At 39.9% G+C, this 21,702-nt stretch overlaps 1 protein-coding gene across 2 annotated transcripts; it reads left to right on the forward strand.

Moving 5' to 3' along the window:
- SDE2 (SDE2 telomere maintenance homolog) lies at positions 1-20,970 on the forward strand. Of its 2 annotated transcripts, XM_070385408.1 has the most exons (8): positions 36-164; positions 347-499; positions 5,604-5,721; positions 7,201-7,312; positions 7,640-7,809; positions 8,636-8,750; positions 11,636-12,140; positions 15,198-20,970. In XM_070385408.1, the coding sequence occupies exons 2-8, from the start codon at positions 461-463 to the stop codon at positions 15,417-15,419; spliced, it is 1,281 nt and encodes a 426-aa protein (XP_070241509.1). In that variant the 5' UTR covers positions 36-164; positions 347-460; the 3' UTR covers positions 15,420-20,970. The 2 variants fall into 2 exon arrangements, with proteins under 2 accessions (XP_005906358.1, XP_070241509.1); XM_005906296.3 differs by lacking the exon at positions 347-499 and having other exon boundaries at positions 1-164; positions 15,198-20,961.
- The last annotated feature ends 732 nt before the right edge of the window (positions 20,971-21,702 follow it).

The raw sequence follows: 21,702 nt of genomic DNA on the forward strand, positions 1-21,702 counted from the left end.
TTCTTAGCGCTCCTGGGAGTGCCGAGGTTCTGCGACTGGGTGAGATGGCGGAGACGGCGGCGGTGGTGTGGCTTCGGGGCCCTGGCTTCGGGTGCAAGGCGGTGTGGTGTGGTTCGGCCCCGTGCTCCATACGAGATTTTATCCGTCGACACTGCGAAGATCAGGTGAGGTTTGTGGTTCCTGGAAAGTAGAGGACAGAGGAGGTCAGGGGCAGGAATAGGTGTGGCGAGGGTGTGTCGGGGGGTCTATTCTTTGGGGTTTTCAGTTTTTGAGGTTGAGGGTTCCTCAGTTTCAAACTGATAATGAGGGCTTCCGTCGCTTTTGTTTTGTTTTGGTTTTGTCTCAGAGAAGGGAGAAAAACCCTTCCGCTCACTGGCGCTATAGTCCGGCCCTCAGTCTGGACTAACAGAATACCCTTTGGTATTATTCTCTTCATCCGTAAAGGAGGCATTTGGCCAAGATGATTTTTAAGGCTCACTTCCTTACGTTCACTCTACAGGTATGTGCATTTTTGTCCTTTGATAACACAGCCCTGTTAGATCCAACCTAAAGAAGTATGTCATATCCAAAGGATGATTGGGAACGAAATGGATTCTTCTGGTCACTGGTCGTGACCAAGCATTCACATAGGCCCTGTCGAGAGCATGATTCTTAGGGCCTGTCATTTAGATTATTTCATTAATCATATGATGTTCTTATTTGTCCAGGCGTATTTTTCAAAAACTTATAAAGTTGCACATGTGTGGTTTACTTAATTTTGACGTAAGCAAGCTTTTACCAACTAAATTACCTGTTATGTTATTTAAAGAATTAGATGCTCTCCTTGAATCTAATTTTAATTTTGACGTTTGACCTCTTACTCTGTTTTTCTTTATAAGTACACCTCCTCCGTGTTTCCCTTGACTTTCTCTGGTTGTTATTTATGAGCTTAACAGATGTTAACACTGCAGTCTAAACCACATCTTTACTTAGATTGGTTCCATGAAGAAGCAATGTTTATTTGCAAATCATGTAGTTTTTCAGTTTCCCGTTTTCCTCCTATACTTCAGTCCAGTTTAACTGCTGTCAGAACTGACATCAGTTTGCCATCTGTTTGCCATCAGTTCCATCAGTTTGCCATCTGAATGGGGAAATATTTTCAAAAATAGTTGGATTTTAATATCTTTGGAAATAACTCTTATCTCATGAATACAGTTTTCAAACTCATTTACAGTTGATCCAAAGTGGGACCAGAAAAATTTAGACCTTAATTATGAGGAGTCTTGGAAAAAATTTAAAATAAGAAGAAATATGAATGAATGAATTGAGTCATATACTTAAGAAGCATGGCCATAATAAGTATGAACAAAACCACAAAACTTATAAAAGGGCATTTGATGAGATACTGGAATAAATAAAAATAGCGCAGTTTCACACCTGTGCCTTTTAAGATAAAACTAATCTGACACATGATAAAGTTGGTGTTAGTTCTCCCTGAAGAAATGAAAAATCAGCCCAGCTGTTCATTAGGCTGGGATAACAGACATAGATAGAGCCAGCTGCAAAGTCAATAAGAAGAAAGTGTTTCTCCCAAGGACATGGTGCAGTGGTGAAATGTCAAAAATGATTTCCTTGAGTCTACTTCTTTTTCATTGTTTTTGAAACCTTACCTTGAAAATCATAGATTATGAGAGTAAACTGCTGTTTGAAGTTGTACCGGTAAGAAGCATCCCACTCTTGCCTTGAGGATCTAAGTCTCTTTGATGTAGAGAAGCACTCTCGATTTCCAGGTGCAGAGCTTCAAATTAAGGGGTTTCTAGACACAACATTGCACATTTATCTTAACTTTGTAGTTTCCGAGGAAACAGGAGCCTGGATCTCCTTCACAGTCTAGACCTGGTATTGACCCTGATACACACAGCCCTGCTTTATTGTGAGCCTTTTAAAACATTGTTCCATTTAAATTTTACCTAAATTCCATCCTAGCCCCCCATCCTATAACTGTATGTTTTTATTTGTTGGTGAGACACCTCATGATTCCTGTGGTGTGCAGTCCCTCGCTTGTAGTGAGTCAAGAAATTTGATTTTGTTTTTCTCTAGTGCCCTTGGCTGATTGGCCCACGACACATATAATACTTTGTGTTCAAAATGCCTTATAAAGGTTAAAAACAGTTAAATTGATTCTAAATTTTCTTTTTTTTTTTCCTACTAGAAAGTTGACAAGAATCTTAAGTAGAAAAATGCAATTTTGGTAATCAGTTGTCTGATTAAATAAGCGGTTCTGTTCAGAAATAAAGTATGATGTATAATCTTTGTGCCTTCATATTAAAGTTTTTGAAGTTATTTAGGATTTTAGAAATATCATACTCATTGGATATACAAAATATTAAAAGAAACTAAAGTGGCTCTTAATTTATAAACATTATATAGAAGGTGTATTACTTGTCTCATTTAATTGTGCAGCTTTTTAAAGTAAACAGGATTTTATAGACAAGAATCATCCTTCATGTTAATCACATCATTGTATATGGCCTGAGTTCCCTTCCTCTCTCCTGGTCCTATATTTGCCTGGGAAAATGCCAGACAGTCTAAATCCAGCTCTCCACCTATTTTGAGTGGCATCTAGGCAGTGACCCTGGTAGGGGAACTAATCAGTCTCATGACAAATTCACATACACCAGCCTTAGTGCTGCTTGGCAATTCTACTGTAATTGCATTTGGATTAGAGAAATCTGCTGGATTGCAGGACTGCTGAGAATATTGATCCCACTAGCCCTTGGGCAGCTGGACAGAACCTGGGGGTGCCCAGAATCTCAACCCATCCTTGGTAACTTTACTCACTCCCCAGGGTGTCATCCAGATATTATTTGTGTTTACCGTGGTATGAAAAGGATTGAGAGGCACTGCTCAGTTCATCACTCTCTGACTCTCCTGGATTACTCTCGCACATCCTCTCTCTTTAAATCTCCAAGACTTATTCCATCTCAAGGACAAACTTTGTATTCAAGCAGTAAGGACAGAATTTTCCTCTCCTCACAGCAGTGCTCTGGTAGGTACCTGCTGTATATTCAGCCTTCTTGTGTATTACTGTGGATGAACTGTCTTTATTTTACAAGTAATGTGCAGTTCTCTTCTACTTTGTAGAGTAACCCGTCCTTCTCACCTACTGAAAGACTTACTTGGCATTAGTGCTTTCTCCCCTGTATTTTCCAGTGTTTTCCCTTTTTCCTGGATCATTCCTACCAGTGTGCAAACATGAGCCCACATCCCTTCCAGCTATTGCTTTATTTTCTCTGATTTTCTTGATTAAAAAAAATATGCTTGAGCATAAAGCTCTTCTCCTTTAGAACCCACTCTAGTTCAGCTTTTCTGTTCCCATCACTTCAACAGCTCTGTGTCATTCTGGTCAGTATCTTCTGTGTGGCCGTATCCAACGATCAGTTTTCAGTTTTCATCTTGCTTGGCCTGTCGGCCTCAGTTTGCACAGTTGACCATTCTCCCCCTTAATACACTTCTCTCACTTGTGCAGAGGACACCCTCAGTTCTCTTCCGTCTCGCTGGCCTCTCCTTTCCAGTCTCTCTTGCTGCTTCGTCCTCATCACCCTGAACTCTGAAGTTGGAGGGGCCCCTCCCTCATCTTAGTGATTTCGTCCATACTCAGGGCTTTCAGTGCCATCAGTGTGCTGATAGCTTTCAAGTGTAAATCTTCAGCACAGACTTCTTCTCCAGACTCCAGACTTGTATAGCACCTGGTCTACTTGGCATCTCCATCTGCTTGTGTAATAAACATCTCACACTAAAATATCCGAAACGAGACTGATTTTCTCTTTCAAATTTCCTTTTCTCTCTTAATAGGTGGCAACTCTATTTTTCCACTTGTCAAACCAAATTTTTGGAATCTAGTTTCTCTGTTGAGCTCACTCCCTTCACTAGAGCGTTAGCATTTTCGTTCAGAGTGTCCTCAGAATCTCACATTTCTCTTTCACTCTGCCACTACTGCCCTGGTACACATAGAACTGTCTCACCTGGATTATCCCAATGATCTCTCTGCTTCTGTAGTCTTATTTTTACAGTTTAACAGTTTTACAGTTTAAGAGCATGACTCTGATCTCAGTTTGTTCAAAACTCTACAATAGTTTTATTCAGAGTACCATCCAGAATCCTTACAGTGGTTTTGAAGGCCTTATCACTCCCCTTTGTGTACTTCATTCCAGCCATGTCGGCTGTGTTGCTCTTCCTTGAGTGCTCTAAGCTCATCTCGGTTGCAGTCTTTGCATTTGCTGTTGCCTCTGGAATGCTGTTCCCCCAGACAACCATATGACTTATTCTCTCACTTTCTTAAATTCTCTGCTTTCTCTGACTGACCATATATATTAACTAGATTACCACCTCACCTATCCACATATCTTAATCCCCTTTACTCTGCATATCACCACTTGACATAATATATAATTTGTCAATTACATAATTATATCAAACATAATATATGTTTGTTCATTATTTGTCTTCCCCCACTAGAATATAAGCATCATGAGCCAGGATTTGCATTCACTGTGGTATTCATGGTAGTATTCCAACACTTGAAAAGTACCATGCTTATAGTAGGCAGCTGAGTGAAGGAATGGGTCCCATTAAAATAGCTGTGTGATGTGCCTCAGAATGCATGTTCATAGTTTCCACTTCAGGAAGATGCCAGAAATGCCTTTTTCCTTTATATTTGTATTTAGATCTCTTTATTCTTCATGTTGCAGATTTAATTGTCAGCCTCCTATATAACCTCCTATAAGTTCCATATAACTTTGGAGACTACTCCTCTGTTGTGTTATTTTATGGCATCAGAAACTTGTTTAGGGACTTCCCTGGCAGTCCAGTGGTTAAGACTCTGAGCTTCCACTGCAGAGGGTATGGGTTTGATCTCTAATTGAGAGCCAAGATCCTACATGCCAAGTGTTGCGGCTTTAAAAAAAAAAAGAAACTTGTTTAGAAAACTTTACGGTATTTATATTTTCTTTACATCACTTGATCTGACATAGAGTGGGTTTGGGGGGAGGTATGTGGGCTTCTTCAGAGATTGGCTGGAACTCAGGAAGACGCTGGCAGAAGAGATTAGTTACCAACTGCCAGCTGATTCTAAAACCGTTAAAGCTTATGTAAGTGTATTAAAAACCATATTTTTGTCTCCTCCTCTCCCCTCTTCTTATCCCTATCTATACTTTTCAAGATGTCACTTTTAAATTTTGGGCCACAATGTTCAACTTGGTATTATTTTTAAAAGTCAGAGGAAATGGGACCGTCAGAGTTACTAGATCTGAGCCCCTGTAATCTTCCACCTTTACTCCTATTTCCTATTAGAGAATGAGAAAGAGCAGTTTTAATTTTCACCCAAGAGGCAGAAAGTTCTTTATATCATGATTAGGTAATATTAGGAAAAAGTTATACCTAGAATACATCATAAAAAATGACTTTTTTCTTTTAGTGGTTTTCATTTTTTTTCAATTCAGCAGATATTAACTTATCACATCTACTATCTCCTTGTAACTGAAATAATAAAAAAATAAGCTAGGTCCCTTCCTGCAAAAAACTCGTCTCATAAACAGCATTGAAAGAACCCTCACTGTCTCCAGGTTGTTCCAGTGGAATGCTTCTTTGTGAAGTGCAATGGATCACTCGTTAACACCAGCGACACAGTGCAGCATGGAGCCGTTTACAGTCTGGAACCCAGACTTCGTGGTGGAAAAGGAGGTAGGACGTGAATGTTGACGGCTTAGTAGTAACATATCTGCATTCTGTGGCCAGATGTATTAAATTAACAAACTCCTTGATCTCTAGTGTACCAGCCTTGATTTGTCTTATGAAGTTCTTTGTTAATTTACCTAGTTTTGAATATTTTCTCTTTTATTCTTTTCGGGGAAGATACAGTATGATAAAATTCCCACCTTCTCCAGCCCAACCAAATCACTCTTTGGCACCCTAGGCTCTCAGTCTTTGGGGAGAATTAGATGAAAAGAGGTGACGGCTGTTCTGTCCAGTTTGCTGATGAGTGTTAGAACAATCAGATCTCCTTTTGCTGTTCTCAGCATTTTGTCTGGTTATTCTAGTTCCATGGGAAGTCTGACGTCACTTTATGAAATACAACTGTTTACAGATTGAGGTAGATTAAGGTCCTGGTTGTAGTAACTCGTCTTAGAGAGAAAACAAACTAAAAGAGCAAAAACTGAATATGAACAGTTCTTGGTATTTCTCCTGATAGACTAACATATAATTCTTAGGCTTTCTCAAAATCTGTGGTGACTTGGTTTGGTTTTCAAAGAACTAACATCTCAGATTACAGTCATTCTGCTGTTTGAAATTCTATCAATATGAAGCTTGTTGTGTCAGCCAGTGACAGATTAAAATTGCTTTATTGCAAAATCTCATCATATAAATTGTAAAATTCTTAATTGTGGAATTTTGGGATTTCTGTCACGAGGTATAGCCCTCTAAAATATCCCAGTGGTGCAGGTACAGTATTGCAGAAGTATAAGAGAAAGTGTGACAACCACGAGATTGAATCACGTTTATCAATATTCTTACCTTTGCTACCTGGGTTAGAATCTTGACGTGCATTTCCTTTAAAACCGAAAAGAAATAGAGATCACCTTTACTCTTACGATAATCTTATAATATAATAATACTCTTTTCACAAGTTCGGCTTTTGTCCATCCTTGAATACTTAAAAAAATTTTATTTATTTATTTTAATTGGAGGCTAATTACTTTACAATATTGTGGTGGTTTTTGCCATACATTGACATGAATCAGCCACGGGTATACATGTGTCCCCTGCTCCTGAACACCCGCCCTCCCCATCCCATCCCTCTGGGTTGTCCCAGTGCACTGGCTTTGACTGCCCTCTTTCATGCATCGAACTTGGACTGGTCATCTATTTCATATATGCTAATATACATGTTTCAATACTATTCTCTCAAATCACCCCACCCTCGCCTTCTCCCACAGAGTCCAAAAGTCTGTTCCTTACATCTGTGTCTCTTTTGCTGTCTCGCATATAGAGTCATCATTACCATCTTTCTAAATGCCATATATATGTGTTAATATACTGTATTGGTGTTTTTCTTTCTGACTTACTTCACTGTATATAATAGGCTCCAGTTTCATCCACTTCATTAGAACTGACCATCCTTGAATACTTTTTAACCTGCTTTCTCCAAATACATTTGTTTAGGTTTTGGCTCAATGCTCCGAGCACTCGGTGCTCAGATTGAAAAGACAACCAATCGAGAGGCTTGCCGCGATCTCAGTGGAAGGAGATTACGAGATGTCAATCATGAAAAAGCGTAAGATGCCCCCGTTTTGTTTTTTAAAGAGACATAGTTTTCTGTCATTAGTGATGGCACATGAACCACACGTATCAGAAATGTGAACTTAAAATACTTATGCTCTAATTTGTTGTTACCAGACTTAACCTTTTTCATGATTGAATAATTATCTTTGGGTTTTTGTCAAGTCCATAGCAGTATGCTAGTAAGCATGGCTCGCCTTTCTGAGGGACTATCACAGTGTGAATAAGAGTACAATAATTTGTATAGGTGGGGTGTTATCTATATAAAAGTATGTGTGTATAACTTAGCCATTTAGTTACGTCTCCTCTTTCCCATCTCCAGAATGGCTGAATGGGTAAAACAACAAGCCGAGCGAGAAGCTGAAAAGGAGCAAAAGCGCCTGGAACGACTGCAGCGGAAGCTTGTAGAACCCAGGCACTGCTTCTCCAGCCCCGACTACCAGCAGCAATGCCATGAAATGGCCGAGCGCCTGGAGGATTCCGTCCTCAAAGGTGAGGAGGAGGGTTCCTTAGTGCCATCCTCAGGCATCCTGGAAGCCAGCTCTTCCACACCAAGGGCAGTTCTTGACCCTTCTTAGGTTACAGACTTATGAGAATCTGATGAAGCTATGAAATTTCTCCACTCAGTAATGAACACAGTATGCCTTACTACATGGAGGGGAAAACCAACATATCCACACAGCATTTGACATAGTTGATCCCTGAGCTCTGGGGGCTCATGGGCCCCAGGTAGGAATGCTTTTTGTGCTTCCTGGGAATAAGCTAAGTCTTCAGGAGGTACTAAGACTCCCACATATTTGCTTTCAGTTTTAGGTCCCCTTTTAATTAAATGGCTTTTAATGGGAATGATTATTCTTAGCTTTTATGTTTTAGCATCAAAAGCATTATGCTAGGACTATTGTGCATTCAGCTGGATAAGGAGAAGTCTTTTCCATCAAAAGGGAGAAGCTGAAAAGGAGCAAAAGGGGGAAAGATAGTTGTATGCAAATATGGGGATGCATAAGGGGGTGAATTGTTAGGTTTGAGGAGTGTTAGGAATGGATCTGTAAGCTTCAAAGTTACAAATTGAAAAAAAAAAAAAACAAAGTTACAAATTGGACATAGTGCTTTAAAAATCTGGTTCAAGAGCCAAAATGGTTATTTTAAATCTGTAAATTTAAGATTAGTCTCATTTTAACTGGATTAGATTTTGGTATGCTAAGAAATTTAAATCTAGAACTTTAGGTTGCAGCTCTTTTTGCAATCCAGATTATTTATAAATTCTTTAATTAAACTTGGTCCTGATAGTAGAAACTGAGTTTTTAAAATTTGTGGCTAGGCATGCAGGCTGCCTCTAGCAAGATGGTATCGGCAGAAATCGGTGAGAGTCGGAAACGGCCAAACAAATCAAAAACAGACGGAGGAGCCAGTGCAGGGAAAAGGAAATGCTTTTGGTAAGTATGTTCATTTTCATTCCAAATAGATCTTTGAGGACTGAAGAAAAATATTTTTTTCTTTCTGTTTATCCCTCTAGAATATCTTGTTCTGAAACTTACCTTCTATATGTCTTCCTTGTCTTATCTGGTATAAACACACTTTTAAGTAAAGTCTAATGGAAGCTCAGAAATTTTCCAGAGTGTTTCAGATCGGGTTTCAGTGATTCTCACATTATACACATTAGTAATGGTTTCTGCCATAAGTGCCCTTAATAGAATCTAAGGGATAGTTTGTTTGCCTTCAGTGAAAAATCACACACAAAATAGCTTTATACTTGAGTTATTATTAGATGTTGAAAGAGGTACTTTTCAAAGTTCCAGGGGGAAGCCATGGCTTTAGTTTCCAAGTTGTTCTGTTTTCTCTGGTTTTTCATAGTCATCATTGAGGTCTTTGGTCACCTTTCCAGACCTCTCTACATCATTTTGCGCTTGTGGGTGAAAAGCGCAGCGGTACTTTTTCTTACCCCTTTTACTCTTAGTTCCTCCTCCCTTCCCAGCTGGTCTTCTGGTTACCAGCTTAGTTCTCTTGGGCCAAGTTCTAGATGATGATAAGTTGAGTTGGATCTTGGCTTGTTTGTTGGCTTCCCCTTTGGGGATAGAAAGGTAATTGTTAACTAAGTACTGTTTAACTCAGTCCAGCATAGACTTTTTTGTGTTCTTTCTGAAATGGAAATTAAATGTTCCTGAGAGAAAATGTAATGGTATTTCCTGTGGGTCTCTTTTTTTTAAGCCAGTTTTATTGATATATAATTTATATACAGTAAAATTCACCCTTTTTGAACAGTTCTTCAAGTTTTGAAAAGTTTATAATACATAATTATGTAAGCATCACCAAAATCAAACTGTAGAATGTTTTTTGTCAGTCTCAGAAGTTCCCTTGTGTCCTTTTGCAGTTAATTTTCCTCCCCCCACCTCTACTCCTGTCAACCACTGATCACTAGCCTGATGTTTGTTCCTATGGTTTCTTTTTTTCTAGAATGTCATATAGCTTTTTGTGTCTCTTTCTGTTTTTTTTTTTTTTTAATGCTTCTAAGAGCATTTGTTATCAGATCTAAACTATTAAACTATTAGCAAGGAGATATGTTTCCACTGAATTACTTAACAGTGCATTCCTATAATACAGCCAAGAGATGCACACACGACAATCAGTTCAGTTCAGTCGCTCAGTCGTGTCCGACTCTTTGTAACCCCATGGGCTGCAGCACACCAGGTTTCCTTGTCAATCACCAACTCCTGGAGCCTACTCAAACTCATATCCATCGAATTGGTGATGCCATTCCACCATCTCATCCTCTGTCGTCCCCTTCTCCTCCTGCCTTCAACCTTTCCCAGCCTCAGGGTCTTTTCAGATGAGTCATTTCTTCCCATCAGGTGGCTAAAGTATTAGAGTTTCAGCTTCAGCATCAGTCCTTCCAATGAATATTCAGGACTGATTTCCTTTAGGATGGACTGGTTGGAGCTCCTTGTAGTCCAAGGGACTGTCAAGATTCTCCAACACCACAGTTCAAAAGCATTAGTTCTTTGGTGCTCAGCTTTCTTTATAGTCCGACTCTCACATCCATACCTGACTACTGGAAAAACCATAGCTTTGACTAGATGGACCTTTGTTGGCAAAGTAATGTCTCTGCTTTTGAATATGCTGTCTAGGTTGGTCATAACTTTTCTTCCAAGGAGTAAGTGTCTTTTAATTTCATGGCTGCAGTCACCATTTGCAATGATTTTGGAGCCCCCCAAAATAAAGTCTGACACTGTTTCCACTGTTTCCCCATCTATTTCCCATGAAGTGATGGGACCAGATGCCATGATCTTCATTTTCTGAATGTTGAGTTTTAAGCCAACTTTTTCACTCTCCTCTTTCACCTTCATCAAGAGGCTTTTTAGTTCTTCTTCGCTTTCTGCCATAAGGGTGGTGTCATCTGCATATCTGAGGTTATTGATATTTCTCCTGACAATCTTGATTCCGGCTTGTGCTTCTTCCAGCCCAGCGTTTCTCATGATGTACTCAGCGTATAAGTTAAATAAGCAGGGTGACAATATACGGCCTTGACGTACTCCTTTTCCTATTTGGAAGCAGTCTGTTGTTCCATGTCCTGTAAACATAGGTACCTTACAAAAATGCACATACAGACCCATGGTTATAACTTAAAACTGTCTTCTAGATAATGGAGATATTAGCCAAGAGCCCTTCCTCTCACCCTGCCTCTTACTCCTGTCTTCAGCATTTCAGTGACGAAGTAGCAGATTACATTTAGTTCTAAGAGGTGGATTAACATACACAGTCCCAGAAGACACAGCCCTTCATTGTTATAGGAAGGGCTGGGCCTTCTTTTTTTCACTTAGCATAATGCTTTTGAGACCAGTAGGTGGTATTATATGTATCGATAGTTCATTCCTTTCTACTGCCAAGTGTTGTTGCCTGGTATGGCTGTACCACAACCTGTTTATCCATTCTTTAGTTGTTAGGCATTTGGGTAGTTTCCAGTTTGGGGCAGTTATGAGTAAAACTGGGTTTTCTTTTAACTGTTCACTTTTTTATCTAATTTCCAACAGTTAAAATTCATACAGTATTAGGAAAAAGGCTTTAAGCAAAATCAATTAAAGAGAGTCACATATTTTAAAGAGCGATCCTTAGTATCTTTGGAATGTTCTCAGTCTCACTGAAATTTTTTTTTGCTTCTGTTTATACCTTTGGGATATCTTGTTCTGAAACTTACCTACTCTCCATCTCAAATAGCAGATATCCTTATTCAGAGTCTGTTTCCTGGACTAACCGCAGCTCTCTTTTTTTTTTTTTTAAGTTGAAGCTGTAAATGGCATTAAATCTTTCTATTACTTTCTGATAGGATGGGCATGGAAGGACTAGGGACCACAGAGGGGTCCAGCTCTGAGAACTCTGACGACGACAGTGAAGAAGCACCTGGTACTTCTGGAATGAGCTTTCATGTTTCTCAAAATGGCTGTGATGGTATTGACATGGCAGCTGAAATTCCGAGTAGTTCTCAGCAGGCAAGAGTATTGAATACAGACTGTAGATCACCAGAAAAACTACAGAGCCCTTTGACTGACTCTGGGAACAGTATTTCAGAAGACTTGCGTGCTGAGCTGGGGGAGACACCTACCCAGGAGTACATGGAGAGGAAGAGGGCTGTAGAAACAGAGAACACCCGGGAGAAAAAGGAGGCGGAGGGTAGAGAGCCCTTAGAAAAGGAAGCAGCTGGAAGTGGGCAGAATACGGAGCAGGAAACAAAAGAAACGACTGATGGGGAGAGAGCTGCCAAGGGAGCACCTGGAGAAGATAGGGAAAACATTGCTGTTGCCAGGCTGGCGGCCAGCCAGTCAGGAAACACGGTAAGTAAATTTTAGGAGTCGATGTCTAAAGCCAAGTCAGTTTTTTTCCTTAAACCTTTTATTTTGTATTGGGGTATCTCGATTAACAGTTTTTGATAAATTCAGGAAGTAACAAAGGGACTCAACCATACATATACATGTATGCATTCCCCCCCAACCCATCTCTCATCCAGGCTGCCACATAACACTGAGCAGAGTTCCATGTTAAAGCCAAGTCAATTTAATCTCTGCAGTAGATCATTAAAAAGAAAACATGTGCTTTTCCCCATCAGCTGCCTAGTGGAAGGGCTTGTTTAATAATCAGAAGTCGATGATAGTGAAGCTTGTCGTGTCTCCCCCCTACCCTATCCCCCAAAAGAAAAATCCTTGGATTTTTTTGTTTTTAAGCGGTGGAATTGGTATTATTTTGCCACTAGGTGGTATCCTTGGTTCTATATTTCATCAATTCTAGGATGCACATTTTTCACATTTTAGTATCTCTGAGTTTGGATATATATCACAGTTTGCTTGATATGATTTATTCTTTCTTAATAATACAGGCAGTAGTAAGGCATATTATGATAGATGTCACTTTTAGATTTGATGAAATGTACCCATTTTCCTATCACTACATTTCTTGTTAGTTTTTCTTTCTCAAGTGAGTTACTGTTTGAACACAGTTGTCAGTTGGATGTGAACACCTTTCCTGCAGAAGAGGAGCAGTTCCTTTTGAATTTATCATTAAATCTTAAGCCCTACACTCAGATTTTTAAAAACTCATTTTCATTATGCATGCTTTCCCTTAAATAGTTACTTGCTGTCTTCAGTGGACTGACTTCAGCAAAAATCTTTAACGTTTATTTTTCAGTCTAATGATTTCCTTTTTAGGACAGATGAAACCTGATTTGGCTTCCTTTGATAAACACAAAGCTTACCATTATTTATTTAAAGCATCTTCCCTACTCCCAGGAAATAAGCAGAAATGCATATATTGCTCTTTATAGGGGAGATAGTGAAATTTTTTGAGCTAAGGGCTTTAAATTGACCCTCACACCATCTCTGGAGTTATAACAATGTTCAGCTTTTACATAACTCATATATGCTAGGAGTTTATCCTGAGCAAAGTCTTAGAAAAATGAAAAAGGAAAATAGAATAAAACCTGATTTGACTTTTAATCTTTGAGCTTTTAACTGTGGAAATTTTGTTCTTGATGTAATTGTAGCTGTTGTATTCATAATAACTCTGTGCAGCCATGTGTGATTCTCCAGAGACACATGGTGGGTTAGGATTTGGCCATATATAAAGAAGTCAAGATGCACTCTAGAAATCTAACAAAATAACGTTAAAAAAACAGATCAACTAGAAAGATAAAGAATCTATCTGTAGAGTTGTTCAATATTTTTTTATTTTATTATTATTTTTAATTGTATGTTTTAACTTTACAATATTGTATTGGTTTTGCCATATATCAACATGGATCCGCCACAGGTATACACGTGTTTCCCATCCCGAACCCTCCTCCCTTCCTCAATATTTTTTTAAAAACAACTTAACTTTGAGAGAATTATCCTTTGAATATGCCGACAAAGGTCTGTCTAGTCAAAGCTGTGGTTTTTCCAGTAGTCATGTATGGATGTGAGAGTTGGACCATAAAGAAAGCTGAGCACCGAAGAATTGATGCTTTTGAACTATGGTGTTGGAGAAGGCTCTTGAGAATTCCCTGGACTGCAAGGAGATCCAACCAGTCAATCCTAAAGGAAATCAGTCCTGAATATTCACTGGAAGGACTGATGCTGAAGCTGAAGCTCCAGTACTTTGGCCACCTGATGCGAAGAACTGACTCATTTGAAAAGACCCCGATGCTGGGAAAGATTGAAGGCGGGAGAAGGGGACGACAGAGGATGAGATGGTTGGATGGCATCACCGATTTGATGGATATGAGTTTGAGCAAGCTCTGGGAGTTGGTGATGGACAGGGAAGCCTGGCAGGCTGCAGTCCATTGGGTTGCAAAGAGTCAGACATGACTGAGCGACTGAACTGAACTGAATATGTTTTTTAAAAAACTAAAAAAAAAAACCAACTCCTAGGTGAGGGACTTCCCTCGTGGTCCAGTGGTTAAGAATCCCCCTTCCAATGCAGCGGACGTGGGTTCAGTCCCTGGTTGGGGAGCTAAGAACCCACATGCCTGGGGGCAGCTAAGCCCTTGGCACCACAACTGGAGAAAGCTGATGGGCTGCAACAAAGACCCAGTGCAGCAAAAAAAAAAAAAAACCCAAAAAACCCTAGATGAACACTTTCATTCCTGGCAGAGCATCCGTCATTAGAAGTATTTAATTTTGTGTAAGTCTATAAAGTTACTTTGTTGATAGAACATTTACAGGTCTTGAACAGCATTTAAATTTGTCAAGTTAAGTGAGAACTTTGACAGTCATGATTATTTGATTACAAAGCTTAAGATTATGGGGTTAGGGAACTTCCCCTGGTGGTTCAGTGGCTAAGACTCCACGCTCCCAGGACAGGGGCCTGGATTCTATCCCTGGTCAGGGAACTAGATCCCTCACGCCACAATGATGAAGGTTCCATGTGTGACAACTAAGACTTGATACAGCCAAATAAATATTTTTTAAAAAGATGATGGGGTTAATATCAGTAGAGTCATAGGCATAGGATTCTCACTAAAATGAACCTTTATAGGATGCTGCTTTTTTCTCCAGTTATAGTGCAAAGGGTAGGCGAGGTAGGTGAAGTATGTTTTGCTGTTTGAATTTTTACTAGATAAGTCAAAAAAGAAAAGTTATGTTCATACATATTAAGATTTATCTGTTTTGGAATCTTACCACTTAGGTTGTTATTCTGAATACCTGTTTCTAAGTATATAGATTAAAAATTAATGTTTACTTGAATTGAGAACATGTATAGAATAACATGATTATTAGGATTCAGTAGTAAGATATGGCATATTAAATAAAAATTTCTTGAAAAATAGGATGTCAATGACAGTTGAAGAAAGTTTTAATTAGAGACAAAGGAATGGACGACTTACTTAAAATTTCTGTCTTTTTTTTTCTTTTTCTCAGGATATCAGTCAGGAAACTTTAGATTTACTGGCAATCAGTTCTGTTGCAGAAATGGAGTTGCTGGGCTTGGAGAAGCTCAAGTGTGAACTCATGGCCCGGGGACTGAAGTGTGGGGGCACTCTCCAGGAGCGGGCAGCGAGGCTCTTCTCTGTCAGAGGACTGGCAAAGGAGCAGATAGATCCAGCTTTATTTGCCAAACCTTCAAAAGGGAAGAAGAAGTGAATTTCATCAGAGCTGATTTTCTGTTTCTTTATAGTCTAGTGCTTATAACCTGTATAATGTTGACTCTTGAACGTTATTCCTTTTGCTATTAAAGGTGACTTTTTAATAATACAGTTGTAACTATCCTCTTTTTCATTATTAGATTTATGGAATTAATTTGTGAAACCATCTGAGCCTGAAGATTTTTTTTGTGGGAAACTTATAGCTCGTTTCTTTAATAAATATAGGGCTATTCAGAGTTTGGGTTTCATTTTGTGTCTTTTAGATAAGTTGTACTTTCAAAGATTTGTGGACATAAGATTATTCATAATATAGTCTTTTCTATCCTTTAATATCTGTAGGAGCTGTAGTGGTAATTTCTTTTTCATTCTCATACTGGTAATTTCTGTTTTTCTTAATCAGTCTAGGGAGAAGTTTATTGTTTGTTGATCTGTTCTCAAAGAACCACTTTTTGGCTTTGTTGCTTTTTCTTAATTGTTTTTAATTTCACTGATTTCTACTCTTTATCCTTTCTTCTAGTTTGCTTGGATTTACTTTGCTCTTTTTTGTTTTTCTTCTTAAGGTATGTGCCCAGTCACTGACTAGACTTCGTCTAGTATAAATATTTAAAGCTGTGAGTTTTTCTTTAAGCACTATTTTGACTCCATCTCAGAATTTTTAATGTATTTTCATTTTCATTCAGTTTTAAATATTTTCTAACTTTCTTGTGAAGTCTTTGACCTATATGGATTACCTAGAAGTATGTTGTCTAATTAGCAAATTTTAAAACTTCAATTTATTTAAACTAAAAAAAATAGTTTACCCATTTCTCCCATCCTGTACTCCCTGCCTCTGACAACCACCAATCATTTCTCTGTATCTATGAAGTTGGGGTTAGATTCCACATGTAAGAGAGGTCATACAGTATTTGTCTGTATCTTACTTAATTCACTGAACAAAGTGCCCTCAGGATCCATTCATATTCTGAAAATGGCAAAATTTAATTCTTTGTTAACGGCTGAATAATACTGCATCGCGTATATTGTTCATTTGTCATCCATTTATAGGTACTTAGGTTGTTTTCATATCTTGGCTATTATAAATAATGCTGCAGTTAATATGGGAGTGTACATAGCTTTTCAAGTTTTTGTTTTCCATTTTTATCATTATTTATTTATTTATTTTTGGCTGTGGCTCATGGCTTGTAGGAGCTTAGTTCCCAGACCAGGGATTGAAACCCAGGTCCTCAGCAGTGAAAGTGCAGAATCCAAATCATGGGACTGCCAGAGAACTGCCTTTTTTTTTTTTTAGTAAAGAGTGGGTGGATGGTGCATTTTCTGAACCCTCACATATCTGGCAGTGTTTTTCTGTTACTTTTGCATATGTGATAACCTTGACTGGATATCAAATCCTAGTTTGCAGTCTTCTTTAAAAACAATAGATATTTGCTATTGTTTTCTGGGATATAATATTGCAGTAGAGAAGCTTTTGATTCTGATTTTGAGTTTCTTAATGTGAATTTTTTTCCTTGAATAGATACTGCTTTTTCTTTATGCTTTAAAATTTAAAATGTCACCATGTTATTTCTAGGTATGGTCTCTTCCTTAATATTTCTTAGTATTAGGTGACTTTTTTCCAGTCTAAAGACTGGCCTTTTAATTTTACACCATTATTTTCCTATTATTTGATTATTGCCTTTATTCTTTGTTTCCATGGAACCTGATTTTTGCCATATCCAATCTGCTGTTTACCACTCTTGTATTTGTAAACAATTAGGCTTTTCCCTTAGAAAATCTTTATTACTTTCAGATTAGTCCATGCTTACTTGCTTCTGTTTTTAAATATGTTCTCTTGAAACTTGGTATGCATATGCTTTGGGGTCTTCTATGTTTTCTGTTTCTCTTTGATAAGGACACCTTTCCTCGAATTCCTCAAATTGATTTCCTTATAATTTTTCAGGCTTTTAGTGTGTCTGCATGTGCGTACATTTAGATCTTCTAGGATAGGATTAGCTATACAAGAGATTTATTGGGGGCTGGGAACTGGTGTCGGAGAAGGCAGGGGAGAAGCTTCAGGTGTTGGTTTGATACCATAGAAGGAGAGGGAACAAAGGAGGGTTAGGAAGAATCTCGGACTCCAGTCCAAGGAAGGTTGGGCCAAGCACATGGAGAGTTCTCAAGCCACAGTCATCTGTGGAATCCAGCAGCTCGCTGAACGGGCCTGTCTTACTCTCCCACTGCACCCGTCGACTAGAAAGAGTCCCCTGGAAGTGAAGGTTGGGGTGGATCTGTGGATCCAGAGGGGCAGCCAATGGGACCATCGGTCAGTGATGTTCTCCACCAGGGGATCTGAAGGGTATTTATTCATGGTTGCTTAGGATTATTTTTTTGGCTCAGGTAGTTGAAATCAGTTTTCTTCAAATTATATGGGTACTTGTGCCAATATATATTTTTAATATTTATCTGACTGTGACCGGGTTTTAGTTGTGACAATTTGATCTTTGTTGTGGTATGCAGGGTCTTTAGTTGTGGCGTGTGGGATCTAGTTACCTGACCAAGGGTCCAACTCAGGCCTCCTGCATTGGGAGTGTGGATTCTTAGCCACTGGACCAGCAGGGAAGTCCCCTTTGCAAATCTTAAAAAGCACACTCAAAAGAGAAAGGGGAGAGTTTAGATTTAGTGGAAGATTTACTTTGTCAGATTAGAGGTTCTTGTATGTGTGTGAGATTTGGGCAGCCATGTCCAGAGACTTTCTTTTCTGTTGTGGCAACATGAAGTTGGCTGCTCAGTGCCCCTTTCCTGATTGGCATGGTTGTGCCCTTCAGTTGCCAGTTCAAGCTGTGCTCTGCTTCATTTAGTGTGGAAGTGTGAGCAGCCCTCACCCTGCTCCTCACAGCATGTAGACCTTCACTGGAAAAGTAAAAAAACCCATAATTCTGAAATTGTCCCTTGGAGCATTAAAGGAAGTTAAAGAGGTTCACAACGCACAGAGACTGTCTTGAGATCATTATTTGTGGCTGTGGTTTGTCCAGCTTTCACTGGTGCACATGTGGGATGGTAATGGGCTTCTGTTGGGGTTCATTTCAATGGCTTAATCTTTTCCCCCCCTGCTTGATTGAGAAATAATTGACATACATCACTGTTTAAGTTGAAGACATACAGCATGATGATTTGATATACATATTTTGTGAAGTGATGACCACGATAGTTTTAACTAACATCTGTCTTCCCAAATATATACAATAAAAAGAAAAGAAAAAAGGAAAAATACTGTCGTGATGAGAACTCTTAGGATTTACTCTCTTAACTTTCCTACGTACCACACAGCTGTGTGGAGTAGAGGTGATTTAAATGTGTTTCGAGTGTACAGCAAAGAGATGCAGTTATACATACACATATATTCATTCTTTTTTAGATTTTTTTCTTACATAGGTTATCACAGCCTAGTACTTTTTAATCCTAAAAGTATGTACCTTTTAACTATCTTCCTCCAGTTCTCCCTTCCCCACCCTCCACCTCTGGTAACCTCTCTTTTTTAATAAGAGTTTGATTTTCTTTGCAGGGTTCCACATGTAAGTGAGATTATGAATTTGCCTTTCTCTGACTCAGTGTTACTTTCTTGCTCACAGTTTGATTTTGAGGTACTAACCTTTCCCCTCATTCCTAGTACTGCTACAGAGCTTCCTTGTATTCCTTTACTCACTTCAGAGGGGGTTGGCAAGAAGGGGTTCAGTGTGCGTCCTCAGCTGACCATCCTGCACCAGTCCCTGTTAGTGGATTTTCTAAATCAAAAGTGCCTCCTAGAAAGTTCAATGATTTAGTAGCAGATGTTAACAACTCTAGGCTGCCTCTGATCAAAATCAGTAAGGTGCCAACTGTTCAACTTCACGACACCCCTTGTGTGTCTCAACTAGCACATGGAGGAGGTGGCACTGTGTCACATAGGCCCTCGCTCTCAGCCATCTGTCAACCTGTTTCTGGGGAGAAGTCTGATTCAGGTCTACTTTCCTTCACAAGTAGGAAGGAAAAGAAGTGAGGAATTAGGAGTGTAGACAAATAATAAAACGGGTATTCAGTACTGAGAAGGCCCCCAGGGCTGGATATATCTCAGTTTACAACTAGATCACTTGCTACACTTCCAGGATAGGGAGGCCTGTCAGGTCTCTGCCTGTTGAAGTTCTCATCTTTCCAGACAGCTCACATTACCTTCTGCAACTGTGGGTCTCTGTGAAAGGAAACAGTGGGCTGATCTTAAGGGTTTATTCTGCAGACCTACAGTTTCTGAACATTGTTTATTGTGCACGTCTATCAGTAAAACTTTGGGGGTGTGCACCCCAGATGATATCACTCATTTATTTAGAGCTCCATCGGCCTTTGACTAAAAAGCCCAAGGGCTTACTTAAAATCCCTGGCAACCCCTTCAGTCTATGCCCTCACCCAGCTCTGACCTTATCTACTCCTACCTCGTTCCATCTCAGCCAAGGCAGCCTCCTTGCTATTGCTTGGATAAACCGAATCCACCAAAGACACTCTGCTTCCACAGTTCTGCACTCACTTCCTTCTCTCTGGAACATTCTATCTCTGGTTGTCCACAGGTGTGCCTCTTCTCTTATTTAAAATAGCAGCTACTCCTCCCCCCATAGACATCCCTATCTTTCTTTCCTGCCTGTTCTTTTTCATAGTATCAATTTCATGCTATATATTTTGCTTGTTTATTATATGTTGCCCCCCCCCCCACTACTTACCATAGAGATAAGCTCCATCAGGGCAGAAATATTTGTCTGTTTTGCTAAAGCCTGGTACATAGAAGCTGCTCAAAAAATATTTACTGAATAAATGAATGTACTGCTTTCCTAATATGATGTGTTTTATGAAACAATAAGCAATTCCAAGTATATTTGCCATCCATCTGTGTATTGCATGGCATATCCCATGGTGTACCTTTGAAACCTTTGCTTGTAGACTTGGGGTGCCTTTGAAGGTCGTTGTGGAAAATGACCGGAACTGAATATTTTATCAAAATAAAGTATTTTGATATTTTATCAAATATTTTGAATAGTTGAAGTCAGGGCAGGAAGGGCAACCCTACAGAAGGATTCTATTGCTCAGCACCTGCCAAGCAACAAAACGCGGCCAATTTGTGGAGGAAGAAAGACTTTTCGTGTTGCCAGTAGAGGGCGCTGGTCACCAACGAATGAGAGCAAGGGCAGGGGCAGGAAGGGAACCTGCTCCGAGGTGAGGTGACACAGATAAATGGCAAATAGAAGGCAGTTGGCCTGATTTGACCAGGCTCTGTCCTTTCTGATCCTGGGATTCCCATATTTCACTTCAGCTTTCACTCTACCAGGTGTGAATAAATCATGTATAGGCTTGCTGAATGAGGGCTTTGCTGGTGACTCAGTGGTAAAAAATCTGCCTGCCAAAGAAGGAGACACGAGTTCAATCCCTGGGTGGGGAAGAACCGCTGGCGAAGGAAATGGCAACCCACTCCAGTATTCTTGCCTGGAGAATTCCGTGGACAGAGGAGCCTGGCAGATTGCAGTCCAAGGGATCGCAACTAGTTGAACACGAGTGAGCGATCGATCACTCGAGCACACAGGCTTGCCAAATATCCCCAAAAACTGCTGCTGCTGCTGCTAAGTCGCTTCAGTCGTGTCCGACTCTGTGCGACCCCATAGACGGCAGCCCACCAGGTTTCCCCGTCCCTGGGATTCTCCAGGCAAGATCACTGGAGTGGGTTGCCATTTCCTTCTCCAGTGTATTAAAGTGAAAAGTGAAAGTGAAGTCACTCAGTCGTGTCCGACTCCTAGCGACCCCATGGACTGAAGCCTACCAGGCTCCTCCGTCCATGGGATTTTCCAGGCAAGAATACTGGAGTGGGGTGCCATTGCCTTCTCCCAACTGCTACTTTTCAACAAACAACTCTTTCCTAATCACTTGCTGCTGTTTTCTGATGGAGGAATTTGAGTATCCAATTTGAGTAACAACTGCTTTGTTTTTGTGTTATAAAAAAATTAGGGGGACTTTTCTGACGATCCGGTGGTTAAGAGACCGAATCCTGGATGCAAGGGCACGGTTTGATCCCTGGTAGGGGTCGCCAAGAGTCCGACACGACTGAGCAACTTCACTTTCACTTTTCACTTTCATGCACTGGAGAAGGAAATGGCAACCCACTCGTGTTCTTGCCTGGAGAATCCCAGGGATGGTGGAGCCACAGGCTGCCCGTCTATGGGGTCGCACAGAGCTGGACACGACTGAAGTGACTTAGCAGCAGCAGCAGGGGAACTAAGATCCTGCATGCTACT

This window comes from Bos mutus, chromosome 16, assembly GCF_027580195.1.
Source record: "Bos mutus isolate GX-2022 chromosome 16, NWIPB_WYAK_1.1, whole genome shotgun sequence".
NCBI classification, from domain to species: Eukaryota; Metazoa; Chordata; class Mammalia; order Artiodactyla; family Bovidae; genus Bos; species Bos mutus.

Bases quoted from the DNA above. Each gene is read 5' to 3' on its own strand.
- SDE2 (XM_005906296.3), top strand. From the start codon at position 45: ATGGCGGAGACGGCGGCGGTGGTGTGGCTTCGGGGCCCTGGCTTCGGG. The intron at 165-5,603 runs GTGAGGTTTGTG...CACTGTCTCCAG, and splicing joins GTCGACACTGCGAAGATCAG to GTTGTTCCAGTGGAATGCTT. The intron at 12,141-15,197 runs GTAAGTAAATTT...TCTTTTTCTCAG, and splicing joins CCAGCCAGTCAGGAAACACG to GATATCAGTCAGGAAACTTT.